We start from the raw sequence: 13,652 nt of genomic DNA on the forward strand, positions 1-13,652 counted from the left end.
TAGTAGAAATAAATTATTCCAAGTAGAAACTGGATGATAAAAATGTATTTAAATTAATAGTGAGCGATAAAATCTCCTAATTTGATAAATCCAGGAAGCCCAGAAGCAGAGGCCATCCTGTGAATGAAGGTTGCAGACTTGATTGTGAAAAGGCATTGTAAGTTTTCACTATCCCCAGTCTGAAGATACCGAGCTCCTATCTGCTTATTTTCTCCAGGTCGGTGGTTCTCAGTTAGGTCCTCAGATATATCAGAAAGTTGAATCAGTTCATCTGGTCACGTTTAGTAAGTGAATTCGTCAGTCTCAACTGACTGCAGGTATCCTCACTCTTATAAACAGCACAGTTGCAGAACGACTGAAACCGGCGCTCGGTTTGATATGCAAATAACCGTGATCATTATTTACAGTTACAGTGGCCATGTGTACTATTCACAGAGGATTGGGGAAAAGTTACAATCACAGCATTGTAAGGTGTTGACAGATGTACTCTGAGCCCCCCCCATTTCAGGGATGGCCATTCCCTCTCCACATAGATGGCCTCTTTGACTCCCCGTTCAAACCAGCGTTCCTCCCTATCAAGGATGTGCACATCCTCATCCGTGAAAGAGCGGCCACTGGCCTGTAGATGGGCGTAGACTGCGGGGTCCTGGCCTGACGCGTTAGCTCTTCCGTGTTGTGCCATCCTCTTCGCTAGAGTCTATTTGGCTTCCCTGATGTACATTTCATGGCAACCCTCATGGCACTTAACAGCATACATTGCTCTGTTTGTGCCGCGGGATAGATGAGTGATGGAACGTTTCTCCCACTAAACATTGTGTTCGGATGAACTGATTCAACTTTCTTACATTTCCTTACCTGGATTACTGAGCATGCATCACAGACAGGGCCTCAGATACCATCAGTACCACTGGTTTTCTGTTTTATTAGTTAGTTCACCTTTGGTTCCAGGTGTAAAACCTCCCTGATTTGAGGCTGGAATACTAACTGGAGCAACAGATGACTGATATTTTTTCTCTTTTTTGTTCATTTGTTTTCTTTTCTTCTTCTTTTTTTGTGATTCTGCAAGTGCTAGAAGTCCCTGTGAACCAGAGTCAAATTCCTCATGTGCATAGGCACACTTGGCCAATAAAGCTGATTCTGATTCTGATAATTAACTGCCCGGCAGAATAGAAAACCAGACAGTACTGGTATGATGTAAGCCAGTGGTTATGGTGGGTGTTAAACCACATGCAGGGAGTGATCCAGTGTAATTCAGCACAAGAAAGGGATTTCTGAATGACTTGGGTGCTTTACAGCAAGTAGCCACACCAACAAGCATGTCATAAAATTGAAACTCTCCGCACCACTTATTAATCAAGCGACCATGAACAGCGAGGTCGCCTCCTGCAATACAACAGATTACAGCTTCTAAATGGCATCTCTGCTCATGACGCCACTCAACTTGCTCAACTTATGCTGGAAGCATCAAATGCAAAGCAGATGAATCACAACTGCTCTCTACCTTGTGGTAAACACTTCACTTTAACCACTCACACAATGATGACTGCATGGATTTTGAGAATGTCCTGGTGGAAACAGTCTTTAACCCTAGAAGTGTTGGTGGTATGCTCTTCCCGCTGAGTTTCACAGGGAAGAGCACCCCAAACTCGAACCCCATTTACAAAGTAAATGATTAAAACAAGGCAAGGTAGAGGTTAAATAATTAACACAAACCAGCAACGTGGAGAGAGTGGCCAAGTCATTCCAAATATTTCTGTCACATATTTTAAACATAGGCCTTTAAAAAAAATGGCGTTATGGAGGAATGTTGCCAGATATAACAACTCCAGTTTGTGCTGTAAAGCTGACAGGTTTATGTAACAGAACAATTTCACACTCTGGCTTCTTGTCATGTGATTTACCTCATGCCAGGAGGGAGAGGATACCCAGTAATCTCATTCTGGAACACAACATCTTTTAAACAGCCTAGGAGTTCTCTACTAGGCTAGTAAAACCTACTGGAAGTCCAGTCCCATTTGGTAATCCACCTCTCAGACATAAAGTGGGATGTACAAATAATTTACCAACATTGCATGCATAATTAAGCCTAGCATGCTGGATCAGTGGTTAACACTGCTCACACACAGCAACAAGGTCCTGGATTCAATCCCAGTCATTCTCTGTAGAGTTCATATGCTCTCCCTGTGTTTGTGCGAGTTTCCTCATGCAGATTCGAACCTTTAATTGACCAAGGGTAAAGATAGAAATGTGAGTGTGCCCTGTTAAAGGTGTCTCGCTTCTCTCAGTCTCATTTCTGCTGACAGACTCCATCCCTTTTTCACCTTGAATTTAATTCAGCCAGTTTAAAGAATGCACTGATGCACTTGGCCCTCATTCTCTCGAGGGTTGGTATTCAATTCAATTTCAATTCAATTCAATTTTATCTGTATAGCCGAATATCACAAATGACAAATTTGCCTCATTTCTCTCTTTATGTATAGGTAAATATTTGTCTTACTTCTCCTTTAACTTGTTCTCAGGGAAGGCACATTGTATGTTAATGTGTAAAATGTGCTGTATGAAAAAAATTCTCTCTGCCTTACTGATAAAACATTGTTGCTCTGAGATGATGATTTGGGCCATGAGAGTGCTATCAGCCATGGTGAGGAATATCATGCTATGAGAATGACACTTAGGTAATGGTTTTGGGTCATGTCAATCATGCCTCCACCTCCACCCTTAAACACATTTCAACATTAAGAAGCCCCGCTGCCCCCTATGATAGCTGGTAAAGGTGTTATGTCTGACCAGAAATGTTCTGCAAGCATAACACTCCATCCCTCAATGATGTAAGCTGTTTCAATCCTTTTTTAGGTGGTTGGTTCTCATCTACTTGGTTAAAAAAAAAAGTGCTTACGTCAACGTAACGTGATTACCAGCTGCTTTGCTCAACAGTCATCACTGACTGCTTCAGCTTTGAGATTACCTTTTGAAAATTATGCTTTCCATTTCTGCCTCCCAAAAACAGTTAAAAAAAAAAACCTCACTGCAAATTCCATGGGTGGGATAGACCAGTCTACAAGCACTATTGAAGCATTGATGCCTTGATATAGTGACTTGCACAAAAAAGGATTTATGTAGTAAAAGTGTGAAGGTGCAAACCCAGTACACATCACAAGCCACTCCATGGACCAGAAGGTGGAGGTCCGTTTATTTTCAACTAACAGAGAAATATCTGCCTATGTCGATGACCTCTGCTCATTATATGTCAACACGGAAAAGTTGGCTGCAGCTCAATTTTCAGGCAACATCATCTGCCAGTAACCGCTTGTGTACTACCATAACCCAGTTGTTAATTCCCCAGCCGTCAATCAGAGAACTTTATCTTACTCTATCGTTTAGTGGGCAGCAGGATGGTGACATGGTTGCCTACAGTCTGCAGATGGCACCTTTATCTCTGCCAAGCTCCTTCCACCTCCTCTGTCACCCGGAGGGACGAAGTGCAGGCCTCACCCTCGTAAACTGTCTTACGTGCCTTAAAAGTCACGGACCTCAGTGGCAGGCGGGCCACACTCCGTAGGTATTTGCTGGTGTTTCGAACACTCACAAAACAAAGGGTGTTGATGACCCCATTGCTCATGGCGATGCACTCGATGACATAAAAGGCCACTAGTGAGTTCCTGTCCCTGGAAATGAGGGTTGGGTAGAAATCACGGACCAAAGCGAAGCCATAGTATGGTGCCCAGCAGAGGATGTACGCCACCAGTACGAGGATTAGGACTACCACCGTCCTTCGACGCCTCTGCAGCTTCTTCCGAATCTGCTCTGTCTGAAAACCTGGTACGCTCTTGAACCACAGCTCCCTGGAGATCTGGACATAGCAGATGGACATAACCGTCACAGGGCTAAGAAATTCTAGGACAAAAATGAACAGAAAGTAGGTTCTGTAGAAAACCTGCTGGTCCACAGGCCAGATCTGGGCACAGAAGGTCTTTTGGATCCGTCCCGTCACGTGTGGATACGTGGTCTCTGAAGCCATGTAGGCCGAGGGGATGGAGATGACAATTGGCACGATCCAAACAGTCAGGATCAGGCAGCAGGCTGTCTGGTGCTTCATACGAGGCTTCAGAGGGTTGATAATAGCCATGTACCTGGACACACAAAGATAGGTTGATGTAAACAGCACTGGCCTGCATGGAGTAAGAAATGTACAAATTCTCATTGAATGCTAGGTACACATTACACAACTCAACAGGACTTCTAGTTGGAGAACATGTCAAATTGAAAGAATGCTGCTTTTGAATCTTGCTGCTCTATGAGTGGGGAGAAATTGCATGGGATGACTGATTAAATGATCCCCTCACAACTACAGACTATAAGAAAGATGGACATGTGTCTGAAGGGGTATTTTGAAGCCTAGAGTTTGGCTTTATGCCTGCTGCCATCTTGTTTGTTGTTAGAGCCAGAAAACCCAAAATTTGGGCAATTAGGTGGACCATTGGTGACGTTGAGGGTGAGACCTTGGTGGCAAACATGTTGACAGACCTGTCAATCAAGGTATACGCCCTAAACATGCCACTTCTTAATCCTTAATATCTTTGAAACGGAACATCCATCCATCCATTATCCAAGTCACTTATCCGAAGTTGGGTTGTGGGATGCTGGAGCCTATCCCAGCAGTCATTGGGCAGCAGGCGGGGAGACACCCAGGACAGACCGCCAGTTCATCACAGGGCCGATACACTCACACTTAGGGATAATTTAGTATTTGGGTATCCTCCCACAGTCCAAAGACATGTAGGTCAGGTGAATCGGCCATACATTGACATTTTTCCACATATTGTCAGCGACAACCAGAGAACAATATGGAAACGGAACAATAATTTTCAAATAACCACCCTCACTGTTTCAAACTCAACATAGTCAAGTGCTTGAGACTTCAATTTCGTGCAGGAAAAAAAATGTATTGACGGAGCGGAAATATTTTGGAACCAGCCACCTAGTGGCCAGGTTTGACCTGTCACTAAAGGCACTTCAGCATTGGTTTTAACTTTCTGCCCCAGGACTCCCTATTTAGAAAGCCACTTATTTTGTCATTGTACCCTATAACGAATTGTATTCTTACAATGAAATGTGTTCTCTATATTTAACCCATCCTATTGTATAAGAGCAGTGGGCAGCTGCAGTACCCGGGGACCAACTCCAGTTCTTTCCATTGCCTTGGTCAGGAGCACAGACAGGAGTATTAACCCTAACCCTTTGTATGGCATTTCACTGGGATGACGCCACATTAACGATTTCCAACCGTATTATTATTCATCTTAACCCCCACCCCAACCCTGGCTCTAAATTGAACCCTAATCTTAACCTAACCCTAACACTTATCTTAACCCAATGTTAACCCCTGGGTGAAAGGGCCTACAAATAGGGAGGGAGTCCCTACCTGCCTCGGTGGTTGTTGCTTGCTTGTAACTTTTCAAATCTCTTAATACATCATAAAAGTTAACATGAAACACACCAGCAATAGACAGGAGTACCACAGGGAGGTATACAAACAAAATGGAGAGCAAGCATCTACTGCTTCCGGCTTCTGATGTAGCGTGTGCCCTCCATTGTATGAAAATAAGGAAGAAGAGGATGCGCTAAAAATGAAGCAGACTGCATTTGTTAGGTCTCGGACGATACGGGTTGGCTACTGCTCAGTGAGAATTGGAGTTAAGAAGGAGTGACTCGTTTGACTGAGTAGCCTCTCTACTTCATCATTTGAGTGTTGGAGGGACAGGACATAGACTGCAGCAGTAGCCAACTCCTCAAATGGGCTTAGGCCAGCTGCATACTTGTATCTGTTAACCTCATTCCAGAATTCCATTGTGTTAGCTATGTTCTTCCACTTTTGGATGACTTTGTCAATGGTGGAAGGGCTGTATACCAAAAGGCTGGTAATACTGGATAAGTCTGCCAAGCTGTTGTTGTGCCTCAGTGTCTCCCCCACATTAAAGAGAGACATATGCTGCAATGTCTCCATGTTATCGGGGAGCCTTGCCTTCAGCTCATTTGCCAAGGATATGGTGTCGCTCACACATCTCATCCACACATTGCTCTCATTTTCAGGGGAGAGGCTCAGTTCTGCTATGTAGGCCTCAAATGTGTAGCCAAGGTATGGCTTGGGGCTGATGTGCCCTTCAATGGACTGTTTGGGCACATCAATTTTAGCAAACGGGTTAATGACTGTTGCAGACTGACCTGGTTAGAAGAATAAGAAAGTCAAGCAGCTTCAGAGGGTCAGTCTGCTCCCTCTCAAAAGCCTTGACAGCAGACTGTACCTCAGTGAGAAAAGAATTTTAAAAAGTGAGGTACAGGATGTTTTGTGGATGAGGACCAGCTTTTTGAGGCCACTCTCCTCACTCAGAATTTTGTGTACTCCTTTGTACACCCCTGTCATCACAGATGCATTATCTGTGCCAATGCCCTGGAGGTTCTCTTTTTTTGAGGGCATATTTCTCAAGGAAAGCCAAAACAGCTCTGACTATTGACCTGGCATCCCCACCCTCCAACTCAATCACCCCTAAAAATTTGGAGGGCACCGTTCCCTTCTCTTCATTAAAGTAGTGGATCACCACACCAAGGCTCTTTGACATGCTTATATCGGCGGATTCGTGAAGGGGAAGACTGTATTTCTGGTCACCAACACCATCCAGTAATTTTTGAAGGAAATATGGTGCCAGCGCACCATTCCTTTCCGTGGTGCATTCGGAAATGTGTGGCAGTGGCAGAATCTGCAGAGGCAGCTTTGCAAGCCTCACCAATGTGGTCACACACCAGGATTGAGCAGCGCTCAGCAATGGCCATGGCCATGATTGCCACATCCTGCTTGGAAGAATCCATGTTATTGTTCAAAAATGGCATTGTGGATTGCTTTGCGGAATTGTAAGGCTGGGACCTCTCAATATGCTTTTGAGTGGACACATGCTTTTATGTCACTCAACTTGGCATAAAAGTTTGCCTTGCAGTAAAGACAGTATGCCCTTGAGTCATTACCCATACAGGGCTTCAACCAACCCTTGAAGTCAAAACGTGACTCCCATCCCTTCCTATACTTTTGAGTGTATAGAGTGGAATTCGACCCGATAGCAAGCCAGTACAAGGGCAGAGGACTCAGGAAATCAGAAAGAGTTGCGAGAAAGTTTAAGCAGTAGTGAGAGAAGATTGGATGCATGATTAGCTTTTTATTACTTGTAAATATAAAATAAATGTATAAGATTAAGTTATAAATTAAGTCAAAGTACTTGAAGTTTAAAACAAAGGGGGAAAAAGAACACTGCATGGTGGGAAAGAAATGGTGATCAGTGATTGGTAGTTGGGCACACTGTCTGGCAAGCAAACAGCTCATTTCCATGTCTGACTCCCCGCTGTGCAGCTTGTGCAGCTCTTGTTGACAGACAGCAGTAGCCCATGTGGGTGGTAGATGTGAATGGAGGGTGGGAATGGTGGCGGGGCGAAATGTGGATTTCTTTGTTTGTAGTCTGTGAAGTGTTCTGTGACAATGCAATTTTGTAAACCGTGCTATGAAAATAAATCTTGACTGATTGATATTATATTCTTTATTACACTCTGACAGAAATTAAAGCATTTTAAAACTTTGCTGAATTAGATTCAATAGAAAAATCCTTAACAAAACATTTGAATGGCATGTATGGTGCTTATCATATAGTGCACCACTTTCGCGCTTTAGCTAGACACCCAAAGCACTTCACAGTAAAGGGGAGAAACTCACCTCAACCACCACCAATGTGTAGCACCACCTGGGTGATGCACAGCAGCAATTTTTTTTTTTGCACCGGAATGCTCACCATACATCAGCTTGAGGTGGAGAGGGAGGAATCATTCAGCAAATTACACAGGGGGATGATGAGGTGGCAAGATGGAGAGAGCCAGGTTGGGAGTACACCGGGGGACCCCCTACTCTTTGCGATAAGTGCCATGGGATCTTTAATGACCACGGTGAGTCAGGGCCTCGGTTTTAATGTTTCATCCGAAGGACGGCATCTCCTACAGCACAGTTTTCCTGTCACTGCACTGGGATTTTTTATTTTTCGAACCAGACGGATGACTGGCCCCTACAAGCCCACCAATACCACTCCCAGCAGCAACTCATTTTCCCAGGAGGTCTTCCATCCAAGTACTAGCCAAGCCTACACCTGCTTAGCTTCTGTCATTCGGCAGAGCCAGGGTACATGTTGGTATGGCTACCGGCAGTGATGGTGAAGTCTTCAGGTTGTCTGTTGAAAATAGTTTAAAACCTTGTCTTTTGTCTGCCACATGCAACATTTGATCCATGTCTGTTACTACACGTAACCAAGAAGGATGAAGGCCCAAATATACACGGCAGCAGCACATGTTGATCTTCACACGGTGCCCTTGGCAGCTTGGAATTTGAAAAATTGAGGTTTGTGGATGTCATCCATCTTTCATTACTAGGGTTACTTTTACACATCGTTTTATGAAGCAAATGGACCCTGTCTCTGCTCCAAACTTGGACTGTGACCTCTTATAGCCTACTAATAATGGATTTTATTGAAAAATGTCTCCCATCCAATGTGTTTTGCTGAGTAAAGAAAAACGTTCGGAGTTTAATAAAAGCCAGTGCCTGAGTTTTTGACATGTATATGTTGTGTTAAGTCTTTGAATAAATCTCTTATGCCGTTTCTTTCACACTAGCTTCTACGGTGGAGAGAGATAAGTGAATGCAAGGGTAGCAGATCAGATAACTGGTGGGTGATGTGATGTTCGGAGAGAGTCTGGGAAAATAGATTAACATTTTGACAGTTAAAGAGAATATGGATGGATGGCTGGTATATATGGGCTAGCAGGGCTAAGCCCTACTATCTTTTACAATAAAGATGAGAAGATTATTGTTTAAAAAAAACTTAGAACACAGTATCATCAGCTTCCATGCATCTTCGTAATAAGTGAGTGACAGGCGTCGGGGAACGCCCACTTGATATACTGATCAATTGGGCTGAAGTCATTCAGTCCTCAGGCCGCTGACTTTTGACCAATGACAGCGGACGCGCAGAGTAACGGTACGTACAGCGAGGCGCTACTGGTGCGAGAGTGGGCACGGGGAGGTGCGCGCACGCGCACGGCGCTGGGTGAGCGCGGGCGCTAGCGTGAACGAGGCGGATTGTTTACTTTATCTTCCATTTTCTTCGATGTCTTTGGAGGACAAATTGGGAGTGAAGAGACTAATTTTCATTACAGGCAGGCGGAAGGATGATCACCGGAGACTGCAGTGTAAACTGTTGTTCTGATAAGGGATTTTTTCTCCCGTTCGGTGGAGCTTTTCCTTGACAGAATAGAGCATCTATAAGGACAGAAGTAATCACACAGTGTAATGTGATTGTAAAGCCCCCTGGCACTAAATTGAAATCCAAATAAATCTGACTTGCTCAGGGTCGCGGGGATGCTGGAGCCTATCCCAGCAGTCATTGGGCGGCAGGCGGGGAGACACCCTGGACAGGCCGCCAGGCCATCACACACACACACACACACACACACACACACACACACACACACACACACACACACACACACACACACACACACACACACACACAGAGGGACAATCTAGTACGGCCGATTCACCTGACCTACATGTCTTTGGACTGTGGGAGGAAACCGGAGCACCCGGAGGAAACCCATAACATAATATCACCATAACAACAACATTCTGTTTAAAACTATTCAATTATCATTTGCATAATAACAATGCAATGTAAAGGCTAGCTGAAAGGCTAGATCCCCGCCACCCCGAGTTAGGATAAGCGGTTTGGATAATGAATGAATGAATGAACGGACGGACGGACGGACGGATGAATGGATGAATTAATTAATTGCTTAATTAATTGAATTTACTGAGAAATGTGAAAAAAGACAGCAAAAGGAAATCCGTGAGACAAATGTTTCATGCATGAAAACATGAAAATTGTTTTAACTACCCTGGGTTCAAGAAATGTTCTGTGTGGCTCTTACACCAAAATGTAAAACGCGCCAGACTGTGTGACCCTGCTCTTAAAACTCGCCAATCCAGCCAGGACAGGGCAGTAAATCGCGCTTAAGTTTACGCATAAAGTTAGAAATCGTCAGATGAAGGGCGATTGGAAGATGGTGTAGTTCAGATTAGAAATGGCATCTGGCAGAAAGGGCGCGTTTTAAGGTTAAAAAAAAAGATCAGAGAGTTTTCCTGAACACTGGGATGACTTTTGTGTTGTGAGTGGTGTGCAGGGTTTCCTCTCCATCCAACACCACACCAACTGATTACACACACAGAGGAGACATAGTGTTGTGGTGTTGGGCTGGGACGAGAACCTGCACCTGCTTGTTTTCTGTGGTGGCTTGCTGCGGAAGGGCGCCGAGAGCGCAGGACGCACCTGTCCACGGCGATGGCCAGCAGCGCGTTGGTGGACACGTACAGGGACACGGTGCGTAAATAGTTGGTCGAGGCGCAAAGCAACAGACCGTGATCCCAAGACAGCTGCTTGACCACGTAGTAATCCAGCAGAAAGGGACAACACACCACCGCCACGAACACGTCGGACACGGCCAGGTTGGCGATCAGCAGGTTGGTGAGGTTGCGCAGCTGCTTGTAACGCGCCAGATTGGCGATGAACAGACAGTTCCCCACCCCGCACACCAGGATGATGACCACCAGCACCACCGCGATCACGATGGTCGCCACGAAAAACGCGCGACCCCGCGTCGTGTCCGGTACCTCTTCCAGGGGGATCTCGTAGTCCGGGTCGTAGCTGGTCATGAAAGAGTCCGGGGGGCCGGTGGTCTCCTCTGCCAGCTGCGCAACAGCCAGGCTGGTGTTGGTGTGTGCATCCATTTCGGACCGCGTTGCGTTTCGCTTGGAAGTTTTGCTCTGCCAGCAACAACGACCGTGCCAGCGATCTGAATGTGTTGCGGATTTTAAAAAGCGGGGGGGGGGGGGGTAAACTGGCGATACACGAACTAGCACGAGGCGGGGGGAAACATCCGTGCGCAAGCCGAAAGTCCCCGGACTGGCTGACTGTTCAGCGCGCCCACGTCGGTGTCACGCTTTCAGATCTTAACGCGCGTGTTGAAGCCGCCCCCCCCCACACCCGCCCGCATGCTGCTCCTCTGCTGTTCCCACCCTCCAACAGCCGGCTCCCCTTATAGAAAACCTGACAGGGGATCATCTGCTCCTGTTGTGACGTGGTCAGACAATGGACTTCTCAGCCAATCTTTCAGAGTTAACCAGCAAGCATTTAATGACCGCAGGACAAGCCGGTCATACCAGACACGAGTTAGTATTGGTCTCAGCTGATCTTCTTTTCTAGGCCACAGAAGCGACCTTACCTATTTGCCTACCCTTTACCCTCATGGTGGGAAACAGCATGCTGTCTAATACAACGTCTCTCATAACGTCCCCATTACCTTCCACCACATCCCCGCTATCTGTAACAGGTATGCCCGTTTTTAACATGTTCAGTATCCCTCAACATAACCAAGACGTTAACACTTCAGTTGCATCGTGGGTAATATGCAAATGAACCCCCTGACTTCGAGCAGGAACACTCCAGTAGAATTCGCCACAGTATTATGTAATAGGTATTGTGCACGTAGTGGTTAGATTTATAAGACAGTGAGGGTTACCATTCATCCTTTTCACATGATGCACCCCATACGGGCATCGTGGAGATCCACTTATGCTCATCCATGGTACAAACAATGTAACATACTCATATTTTGTTGTTAAATAATCGAACTTGATGAGGCAGCTAATTGGCTAAGGCCCATGGTAGGTTTGTAGCACCTGAGTGTGAACACTCTCTGTTCCATGGACTTCACAGCATGATGACTCAGACTTGACAGTAGTGTATGTACTCTGTCCTCCTCCCTGGTCTCCATGGCGACGGTGGTCGCCGCCTGGACACCGCTTGGCATCCTCCTCCACATTTTTTTATATATCTTATGAATCCGTTATACTTTTGTTATACTGTTTCAATTTTGTGTCCTTCTCTCTCTCTCTCTCTCTCTCTCTCTCTCCGATGTGTGGCTAATGTTTGTTCTTGTCTCTTCTCCCGTGTATGTGAATGGTGTGATGTGAGTCTCCCCTGTGTACATGTCTGTCCTCCTGTCAGGTCTCCATGGTGATGGTGGTCGCTTAGCTCAGGTCCTGGACACTGCTTGGCGTTGTCCTCATTATATTCTTCATATATTTTATCATTCCATTATATTTCTGTTATCCTCTTCCAATGTTGTATTCTGTAAATTGTGTTTTATTCTGTAAACACAACATCCATTGCACGTTGTCCGTCTTGGGAGAGAGAGCCCTCCTCTGTTGCTCTCCCTGAGGCTTCTTCCTATTTCTCCTCCCTGTTACAGAGTTTTTCTAGGGAGTTGTTCCTTATCTGATGCGAGGGTCTAAGGACAGGATGTTGTGTTGCTGTAGAGCCTCATGAGGCAAATTTGTAATTTGTGATATTGGGCTACACAAATAAAATTGACTTGACTTGACTCAGTCTCGGATAGGGTAGACTCGTGATAGTTTTTCAAGACGGATTGAGTGCAAGACTTTTAATTTACTTTTTTTAATATATATATTTGAAATGAATATCAAGCTTTCCTTGAGGAGATCAAAAAGGGCAATCTATTCTAATCTGTTTCTTTTTTATTAAATTATTTCTCTTAAACACTGGGAAAGGAAAATCTGAAACATTCTTGGCAGAGGAAATAATAACTACAGTGTAGTGAAATTTTGACTTTTATGATGATGGTGGGCTGTGATGGCCTGGCGGCCTGTCCAGGGTGTCTCCCCGCCTGCCGCCCAGTGACTGCTGGGATAGGCTGCAGAATCCCCGCGACCCTGAGGACAGGATAAGCGGTTCAGATAATGGATGGATGGATGGATGATGGTGGGCGGCATGATGGCACAGTGGTTAGCGCAGTCACCTCACAGCAAGAGGGTCCTGGATTCGAGCCCCAGGGTAGTCCAACCCTGGGGGTCGTCCCGGTTTGTCCTCTGTGTGGAGTTTGCATGTTCTCCCCATGTCTGTGTGGGTTTCCTCCAGGGGCTCCAGTTTCCCCCACAGTCCAAAGACATGTAGGTCAGGTGACTCGGCCGTACAAAATTGTCCCTAGGTGTGCATGTGTGCGTGTGTGTGTGTGTGTGTGTGTGTGTGTGTGTGTGTGTGTGTGTGTGTGTGGGCCCTGTGATGGCCTGAAGGTCTGTCTAGGGTGTCTACCCTCCTGCCACCCAATGACTGCTAGGATAGGCTCCAGCATCCCGCGACCCCGGTTGGGATAAGCAGCTTGGATAATGGATGGATGGATGATGATCGTACATAACTACAGTTACAGTCTTGAGGTTTAGTTGGACTTGTGTTGCTCTGGTGTCCGTCTGTACCAAAGGCTTGGGCCCATTGGTCTTGAGTTGGAATTGCCACCTTAAGGTCTTTGTCTGGACTTGATCTGGACTTGGTCTGGACTTGACTACAAGGTTAACTTATGGCAATAGCTCCACTGGGTCATAGGCTGAAGGGACAAAGCTAAAAAACTTAAATAAAAATTTCCTTTTTAGGCGAAGCTAGAATCCAGTTTATACTTTGGTTTGAGATTCTGCAACTCCGTTTCAGTAATACTTGGGT

General features: G+C 45.6%; 1 protein-coding gene across 1 annotated transcript; it reads right to left on the reverse strand.

The window, feature by feature from the left end:
- Positions 1-3,430: 3,430 nt before the first annotated feature.
- On the reverse strand, positions 3,431-10,867 carry prokr1a (prokineticin receptor 1a). The gene is made up of 2 exons (XM_056280412.1): positions 10,410-10,867; positions 3,431-4,130 (listed from the first exon to the last, which is right to left on the reverse strand). The coding sequence occupies exons 1-2, from the start codon at positions 10,865-10,867 to the stop codon at positions 3,431-3,433; spliced, it is 1,158 nt and encodes a 385-aa protein (XP_056136387.1).
- Positions 10,868-13,652: the final 2,785 nt, after the last annotated feature.

The sequence above is a fragment of the Lampris incognitus genome, chromosome 5 (assembly GCF_029633865.1).
Source record: "Lampris incognitus isolate fLamInc1 chromosome 5, fLamInc1.hap2, whole genome shotgun sequence".
Taxonomy (NCBI): Eukaryota; Metazoa; Chordata; class Actinopteri; order Lampriformes; family Lampridae; genus Lampris; species Lampris incognitus.

Bases quoted from the DNA above. Each gene is read 5' to 3' on its own strand.
- prokr1a (XM_056280412.1), bottom strand. From the start codon at position 10,867: ATGGATGCACACACCAACACCAGCCTGGCTGTTGCGCAGCTGGCAGAG. The intron at 4,131-10,409 runs GTGCGTCCTGCG...TTGTGTGTCCAG, and splicing joins CTGGCCATCGCCGTGGACAG to GTACATGGCTATTATCAACC.